A 9,370-nucleotide genomic window follows, 5' to 3' on the forward strand; every position below is an offset into this window, starting at 1 on the left:
AAAAGTTCAGAACAACCCTCCTACATTCTACAGGAAAGAAACTCCAGTGTCTACATTTGTGGTGGCTAATCTTTCTGATAAGTTTGCCACAAGCATAAGCCTTCTAGAGTTTCTTAAATACATCCCTTTTGTTATTGCCTGATAGGCACCCATTTCAGATTAATCACGTATGTTCTAAACAATGGATGGAAGAGCTATTTTTGTCTTGGGAGCTGCAATCTCTTTTAGGCATCTTTCAGAGGCCACATGGGCAAGGGCAGAGGTAACAATGGGCAGAACAAATATTAATTCTGCTTTGTACAGCAAGCTAGTTTCTACACCTGTTTACACATCCCTCTCTATCTTCCATCCAGCCAAGCAAGTAGCATTATTAGTGTTCAAGGACAAACTGACACTAGGCAAAGCACTCAAGGATGGTGCTAAGCAAGGCCAGGATGTGGTTTAGGGAGAGTCCCAAGGGCCAGATAGAAAGACCTGGAGGGTTGCAATATGGCCCAAGGTCTGAACTAAAAAGACACACATAACTTCTTCCAACTCTACAATACAATTATTCTAAGTCTAGTAGTTTCCTATTCTCACCTGAGGCTCAAAGCCCATATCAAACATTCTGTCAGCTTCATCAAGGACAACATATGTCACTCTCCGAAGATTTGTCACTCGACCTATGAAAAGGCGAGAGAAAAATAAAGAGAAACAAGAATAAATCTAAAGGCCATTTTTCTTCAACAGTAAATGTAAATAAAATGGTACATATTCTGACTACTGGCTAAACAAACATTAAATGTTATATTTATTTTAGAAAAGCAATTTGCTAAATGCCTTATCTCTTGCTCCATTGACATTTTGGCAATTGTGTACTGATGCACAAGGCCCATTATTTTGTCAAACTCCTCTCTTGCATACCAGTACAGGGCCAGAAGAACCTGTAAAATTCAGAAAACAGCCCTCACCAAAACACATCATAAAACTAAGACTGAGGTGAAGCAACGAGCCACATCAGCCACTATCTGTGAGCGCCACCTAGAAAAAAACATATTAGAGATTACAGCGCATGTGTGGAAGGCAAAGTTCAAGAGCTAACTGAAGAAGCCCCACAAAAGCCTCTACATAGATTATTATTTGAAATATTTATGATGGGTGAAAGCAACCACAAAGAAGACAAGAGTTTTGTCACTGTTTTCGTCAGAAGCAGCACCTCTCACATTGATTTGAAGATAAGCCACATTTCCCATACCTTCACAAACACCTTAACACTTATAATTCAGTCTTTAAAAAGCTACCCCAATTATAGTGGCAAATGGGCCTATGCATAGTATGTCTTTTGTCTTATTTTATGGTCTAAACTCAAAGAATTTGTCTTTAAAAATAAATCACAACAGATTCTTTCAGAAGTGCCAATACAAAAGGCACTTGAATCTAAACTGAAAGGTTGTACACAGTAGCAATTCTACATTATATCATTGAACTGAAGAACCCCCATATGTAAGTAGAACACACTTCCCTACACACATTGCAAATGCAATTTGTGGGTTCCCCCCTCCATCAGCAGCAACATCTAAAGCCCTCCCCCCACCACTCTAGGGGGTCATGAATTAGTGTGAAGCACAGGGTGTGGGTGTGGATGAAAAAATAAGGGGTGGGGTCAGAAGAACACATACACACCCTGCATTTGTGGTAGTGCTTTCCACTTGGGATTTTAGGATCTAATCTTATGTGATTCGGAATTACATGAGAGCAGATTGAGTTTTAACAACAAAACCCTTAAACACTTAAAACTAGGGAAGAATTGAAATGTCTAAAACCCACAGGTATTGCTGCTTCTATATGCTATAAAGGGAATGGGTAAGGCAGGAAAAACCCTACCCAACCTCCTCTGAACATGGGAAGAGCAGAAACCTGACATGAAGTTTGGGGTACATTAAAATCTAAGAAAGCATGGAGCTTTCTCCACAGCATAGGGGTTATGCACTCCACCACAAGCTCCCTTTAATTCTGCAGATCCCCAGGTTACTTCCACCCCAATCATCAATTATGATCTGAATTTCTCAACTACTTATTTGGATGCTGGACTGAGTTACACACAAGGGGAGGAACACACAATTTGGCTATTTTGAAGCAAGGATATTGCTTTAAAGAAAAGGAAGAGGAAAAGCTGTTTTAATGTGGCTTTTAAGGTAGCTAATTTAAAGCGGATAAAAGGTAAATCTCCTTCTTCAGGACTAAATACATATGTTATTATCCCATTTTAATTGGCAGAATTTTCATTATTTATTCAGCTCCTAAAAGTGTACATTGCTTGGGAACTGCAATGATGTACCTACCTTTGATGGCTTAAGTCTTGGAAGCCCAGCTCTATAATTCTTGAAGGAACTTTTCCCACAGAAGTCAAATGTCAACAGTTTAGTAGAGGTTTTGAAGTACAATATTTAAGCAAATCAAACATTATTTGACAAGCATGCAATACGGAAATAAAAAGCATTTTAAAGCTGCAATATCTCTGTTTAGTATATTGATTTGTACTAAGAAGGAAAACTTACGATATATGAGAGAAATTTCATGTTTTTTTGAAAAAGAATTGTGGATTTACTTCAATTTAGAAATGTGCAGCTATATTTCCTTCAACTAAAGTTAATTACTATGTTGCATTAATGTCAACAAGCATCAGACAGGCAGCATAACTTCAAATTACGAAACAGTAATCCTAAATAAGCCAATTTTGAAGTTGAGATATAAATCTAAAATGCATGTACTTGTTCTAAGAAATTCTTAAGAGTTACTGTCCTTCACTTATAAGGCCCACATCTAAAAGTTATTGGAAAGAACCATTTTTATGACTATATTCACGATATCTGATATCACAGCTTCAAGAAATACATAACTTCCAGAATTCCATTTATGAATAAAATGTTCCATTTATTTATCATTAAAGAAAATCATTAAATGAAAGTCTCTTCTTACCATTGTTAGCTGCTAACATGTCAATCATGCGGCCAGGTGTGCAAACGATTATTTCAGCACCCCTTTTCAGTTCAGCAATCTGGTAATAAAATAAGTTGAGGAAAATTATAACACTTATGGTATTATCAGCAATCCTTAAGCAATTATTCTACTCATCAGTGATTCAGTACCAATTCCCTCAGCTGTAAACATTAAAGGTTGGGGGTACTATTCCCGTGCAACATCTGATTAGCTCATTTTTTGTCAGTTAAAACAAATCAAAACATAGTAAGATGCTTGCAAACACCTTACTTACTATGGTGTCCCACAAAGATTAATCTGCAGTTGGCTAGCTCAGGGCAGCCTTTTGTTTGTAGAAGGCAAAGTCTGCATCCAACCTATTGTAATTTGAATTGCCTTGGGTGGTATCCAGCTTTTACTGCAGACCCAGTGAAATTAATGGAGCTAACTTAGCCATGTTGATTAATTTCAATGGGTCTATTCCAAATAAAACTTAGCTGAATACTGCGCTCTTGTTTTGTGGCAGAGTTTAGACTCACTACATTCCATTTCTTGTGAATTATTAAGTGTGGAATGTCCCAAATATGCAACTGGGAAACTCCCAATTACTATCTAAATTGTGAAAGCAACTCTGCAGTCAAAACAACAGCTGTGGGTTCAACAACAAAACTGAAAGTTCATAAAATTTTACCAGAATAGGAACATATTCATTTTCATAGATCTGTAGAGTTGGAAGAGACCACATGGGTCATCTAGTCCAACCCCCTGTAAGCAATGCAAGAATCTTTTGCCCAATCTTTTGCTTGAAACCATGACCCAGAGATTAAGAGTCTCATGTTCTACCTACTGAGCTACTAAGATGGTGATTTTGCTGAATTCTTCAGCAAAAAGCCCCCTTTGCTAATGTATGCATCAGAGAAGAAACAGGACCCCCCCACCCCCCCAATGGGTGTCTTGTCCCTCTTGGGGTGGGCGTAGTGTGGAATAGCCATGAGAGGCTGCTGCAAGAGCAGAGCCCAGCTCATGCCTCTCTGGATCCAAAATAGTAACCTTCGCATTCTCTCTAAATTAAACAACTGTTACAGAGAAGCTACTTGAAACCTAAAAAAGAAAAAGGATTCCAAACAAATTCTGCACCGATAGCAACACAAATCAAGATGCTATGAATAGAGAGACAAGATTTATATGTACCTGTTCACTTATTCCTGTTCCTCCATATACACATACAACTCTAACCCCAAGAGTCTTTGAGAACTTCTTACACTCCTTTGTAATCTGTAAAGCCAGCTCTCGAGTAGGAGTCATAATAACAGCTGAAAAGAACAAAGCAGTGTAATTACAAAAATTCTGACTCTTTCCTCATAAACAAATCTCACCATTTTCAGCACCTTACTTCCAACACATGCTTAGAAGGTAACGAGAGTTCCTTCCACAAAAGAAATCCAATTTCTAGAATGACACAATTTTCTTTTGTGAGAGAAATCTAATATGTCATAGTAATAGGTTTCTTATAGATGTATAGGATTTTATGTACAATGTAAAAGTGTGTAAAGAAACAAGGTAAATATGAATTTCATCCAATTTCTTCCCATTAAGCCACGGACTTGCTTTTTTTAGATAACAAATTGGCAAAGCTCTAGCTTGGTGGCTTACAGGCACATTCAGACAACCATCCTTTGCATTTTGTTTCAGTTTTGTTCCTCACTTTGCTGCACATTTCCTGCTGTGCTCCATTCTCCTTTGAACTGCAACCTGGTGCTTTTCCTTAGTAAATCCTGAAGTTGCTTAGTAGCACCCAGTACCTCAATATATATGAGGCTGTGTTTGGGAATAAAGATTGGGGAGGAAAGGAAACTTGAGGATGGCTCCATAAACTAATCCACACATATTCTGCTAGAAGAAATTAACATTTAAGATACACCTGCAGCACAGAAGCAAAGCATATCCTGTATTGTCTTCCCCTCTGCATGACAAGGAGAACAGTTACCAAATTTAATAGTGAAATTATAACTATATAGCACAAGCAGGCATTTCCTTTCATAGTTCACTTCCAGTTCATGGTTGATCCATTAAATTAATTATTAACCTGCACACAAACAGCATGGCATTAAAAAGAATGTCGCTATCATGTACCTATTGGACCCTCTCCTTCTTCTAGTGGTCTCTGATCCATGATGTGCCTGAACATGGGCAACAGAAAAGCAATAGTCTTTCCACTTCCTGTTTTAGCAATGCCAATTAAATCACGTCCACCCATAATTGCAGGTATAGCCTGGGCTTGGATAGGGGTGGGCTTTTCATAGCCATGCCTTAAAGGAAATCAGAGATTGTATGTTAAGAACCTGAACATTCTATTATGCACATTTTTTAAAAAAAAAATTACAGAGTTAAAATTATTAATTGAAATTAAAATACATCACAACATATATATGATTAGTGAACAAGTGACACTAAATAATTAAGTTACCTGTAGCTACCCTGAAATCTTGAATTTGCATGGCTCTGTTAGATAATTTCTTTTACACAGACCCACATGGTAACTGTGTTCTGCAAACAAATAACTACCAAACTTTTAGAAGACATCTGAAGGCAGCCCTGTTCAGGGAAGCTTTTAATGTTTAATAGGTTATTGTATTTTAGTGTTTTGTTGAAGCCGCCCAGAGTGGCTGGGGAAATTCAGCCAGATGGGTGGGGTATAAATAATAATAATAATAATAATAATAATAATAATAATAATAATAATAATAAACAGCACAAGTCAGAAAGCAAAGACACAAGGAGAATTCATATACACTTCAAGACATGCATGCTTCATTTTGCTGTTGTTCACTTACTTTTTCATGGAACTCAGGATTTTCATAGAAATACCACACTGTACCCAGGTTTTAATTGGCTTAGGACATCCTTTACCCTTGACTATAATTCCTTCCATTTCCAGCCTATATGCATTCACCTCTGAAACACAATCCAGATTAGCATACTGATTAACTTATCCACATAAATCAATGCCCTCTTGTAAGATATTCTCTGTACATGTGATATTATTGACCTCTGCAGCAATGTTTTTGATAAAGCATATTGAGATTTCTAATAAGCTTTCTATGTTGTAAGCATGACTACAAAACACAGTAAGCCCACAACTTATGCGTAATTAACTTGTGTACATTCAGCTTTAAGCACTTGGAGAAAAAGAAAAAAAAGAAAAAGGGGGGGAGGAAGGGTGTGGGTGGTTCAGGAGAAAAGAATTTGGCAATCCCACCAAAATTGTACTCAATGCATTTAGACTATATACGAAATTGGCTTTAGTGCAATCCCCAGAATGTAGCCCCCATGTAAGCGTGAATGCTTACTGTATGCCAGGTGTCTCCCAACCTATTTTTATCCATGGTCATCTGAAATGCAACAGCTCTGAAACTAGAGTTACTACTCTAATTTGATGATTGTTATTACCTTCCTGAGTCATCTTAGCCAGCTCTGGGACTTCAACATAGAAGTTTTTCCTGTAGGGCTCATATTCAATCTTCCCATGATCCACTGGTTCCAGCAATTTCCGATGTTTGGTCTGGTACCCTGTCAGTGCAGTCTGGAGATCTACTTCCTCCTCTTCAGAAGAATACTGTTGAGTTATAAAATCACAAAAGCCAAACATTCAGGCAAAGTAATATTCAAGCAAAATCTGCTTTCTGCAGAGCATGTTTACCTTACCTTGCTAACTGAAAGTTATACTAAGAGCAGACTAGGGCTGGGCAATAACTAGTTTCCAGTATAGCAATATATCACCAGCTAAACATCGTGGTATATCACAATATCTGAAATAAGGAAGGAAATATACAGAAGCGAACAGGACAATGTCCTAACAACTGCTACTACTTACAGGTCTAAAACTGATAAATGATGATATTATCAATCACCTCATGGCCACTTTCAGCAGCAAGAAAGCCAAAATTCATCCAAATGAGACTTTTGGCTTGGGACTTGGCAAATGGTGGTACTCAGGACAATCCAAAGTATGTTGATGAGTCACAGTGAAAAGAAATAATCTGAGACTGCCAGCAGGCCTGCTAGATGGCAGAGGCAGCAGCAGCCTGGCAGTGGCAAAATCAACAAGGGGGGGGGGCAGTAGCCATGGCAGCCTTGCAGCAGTGGCACAGTAATCAGCAGCCTGAGAAGACTTGTCATGGCAGTGGGCAGCAGCGGCAGCAGCCTGCGAGGCCTTGTCATGGTGGTGTCAGTAGTGGTGGCCTTCAAGGCCTTGCCATAGTGGCAAAAGCGGCAACGGCCTGCAAGCCTTTCTCATGGCGGTGGCAGCAGCAGCAGCCTGTGAGGCCTTGTAGTGGTGGCAGGAGACGCTAGCAGAAGAGGTGCAAGATGCTTATCCTAATCCTTCTCACTTCTAATTATTATCAGTGACTCTGCAGTTCTGAAAGTATAAATCTCAAAAGGAAGGTATTAAGACTTAAGTATAGGCAAATGCCATTATATTTCACAATGCCTATGGCAACTCTTCATTTTTCCTGTGGGAAATATACAATTTTGCATATAGATTGGTGAACACCACAAAACTGGGTTACATACATGGTTAAAACTGTTTTCTAAAATCTATAAACTTGATAGGGGATTTCATATGACAAAACAATTTGGCATGTTGTAATTACCTCCATTGCATCTTGGTCATTCACCATAAGTTCTCCTTTCTTCTTTTCTGTTTCTGGAGATGCTTTTTTGGTTTTCACCACTGTTACTACTTTAGTAACTGTTGGCCCAGATTTCTTTAAAAAGAAAAGGTCATAAACATTAGAAATTTTACAAGCCATCCTACTAGCAAACCCTGTATGGTACTAGTTTTGATCTCATATATTTCAGATTTAATGCACAAAAAACTATTTTAAGACCTGAACATGATTTTTTTTTTTTAATTTACCTTTTCACTTCCACCTCCACCTCCACCTTTTACACTTCTCATATTGAACTTCTTAACTTCTTCTTTCACTTCTTCCATATATGCATCTAATGGATCAAGTTCTTCATCTTCAATCTCATTACCTTCCTTTTCCCCTTCTGCAGTTTCTTCATCATCATCTAATGCAAAAAGAGATTTTAGCAGTATTTAATACCATTCTGGGATACAAGCAGTTTGTACAATTACAATTCATGCTTTTATAAACAAATGAATCAAATTGTTTCTTCTTGCCTATCAACTTGGAAAGCTCTTAACACTTGCATGCATCCATTTATCATCATCATTATAATATTTGTATACTGGTTTCATCCAAAGATCACAGGGCGGTTCACAACATAAAAGTAGAAAATGAGAACACAAATACATAAATATAATAAATACAAATCCCCTCCCACAAACACGTTTCAGAGGCCATAGAATATTTAATCAGGCAAAGGCCTGCTTATAGAGAAACATTTACACCTGGTACCTAAAGATATGCAATGAAGGCACCAGGCAAGCTGCCCTTGGGACAGCATTCCACAAACAGGGAGCCACCACAAAAGAGGCCCATTCTTATGTTGCCACCCTCTGGACCTCCCATGGAGGGGGTACACAAAGGACCTCAGATGATGATCACAGGGTCTGGGTCAGTTCATATAGGCTCAGAAGCTTAACATGGGCCCAACCCAATGGCCTGGTTTGCACATCACTGTAAACCAAAGAATGATTTATCATGACAATGCAAAAATGCTGGTTCCCAACAAGGAGCTTGCACCTATTTTGCTCCTCCCCAGGATGGGATGGCAGCTAAGCCAAGGTTTGGCTTAGTGTGTCGTCCGAATATGGGATTGTGGCTAATGTCTCTCCTACCTAACCAGGACCCGTAACTGCAAACCTTGGCTACATATCATAGTTCAGGAGAGACCTTAACCATGATGCTGGGTTCAGACAACACACTGAACCAAACCTTGACTTAGCTGCTACACAGCAGCAAACTAAGAAGTCTGGGAAGGAGTAAAGCGGGTGTTATTTCCTCCTCGGGAGCTTGCATATTTGCATACTATCGGCCATGGTTTGGACTTAGCATGACATGTAAATGCAGCCCATATCTTCCCCTCTCCCTTAACCACTTTGAATGCAAGAAAGTACAGCACATGATCTTCCACATCTGCACATGTTCAACAGCAACAAAAAGGCTTCCCTCCCCACAGTTAGTTACATAAGAAGTTAATACCATCATCATCTTCTAAGCTCCATTTTTTCCCCTGCTTCATTTCTTCAATTTCTTTCTTTAGTTCTCCTATATTTTCCATAGCTTTTTTGCGCTGTTCTTCTCTCCATTTCTCTACTCTTTCTTTTCGCTTCCTCATTTCCTCTTCTAGTTTGTTCTGATCGAAATTCTGAGGGAGAAAAAGCAACCATATGCAATTACTGATCACTGACATGAACTCTGTTTTTCCAAAAGGAGAT

At 38.6% G+C, this 9,370-nt stretch overlaps 1 protein-coding gene across 5 annotated transcripts in view; it reads right to left on the reverse strand.

The window, feature by feature from the left end:
- Positions 1 to 9,370, reverse strand: part of DDX46 (DEAD-box helicase 46) — a 35,706-nt gene that overhangs the window by 16,616 nt on the left and 9,720 nt on the right. For all 5 annotated transcript variants that reach the window (XR_014508422.1, XM_083428790.1, XM_083428789.1 and 2 more), the window contains exons 6-14: positions 9,135 to 9,300; positions 7,880 to 8,037; positions 7,614 to 7,727; positions 6,409 to 6,574; positions 5,793 to 5,913; positions 5,092 to 5,267; positions 4,150 to 4,271; positions 2,959 to 3,037; positions 580 to 662 (exon numbers count right to left, since the gene is read on the reverse strand). Coding sequence is in view for 4 of the 5 variants with exons in the window: in XM_083428790.1 (XP_083284916.1) it covers positions 580 to 662; positions 2,959 to 3,037; positions 4,150 to 4,271; positions 5,092 to 5,267; positions 5,793 to 5,913; positions 6,409 to 6,574; positions 7,614 to 7,727; positions 7,880 to 8,037; positions 9,135 to 9,300 (1,185 nt within the window). In the remaining variant the exon portion in view is untranslated. The remainder of the gene's footprint in view (positions 1 to 579; positions 663 to 2,958; positions 3,038 to 4,149; positions 4,272 to 5,091; positions 5,268 to 5,792; positions 5,914 to 6,408; positions 6,575 to 7,613; positions 7,728 to 7,879; positions 8,038 to 9,134; positions 9,301 to 9,370) is intronic.

Source organism: Podarcis tiliguerta (genome assembly GCF_965153285.1).
Source record: "Podarcis tiliguerta genome assembly, chromosome: 2".
NCBI classification, from domain to species: Eukaryota; Metazoa; Chordata; class Lepidosauria; order Squamata; family Lacertidae; genus Podarcis; species Podarcis tiliguerta.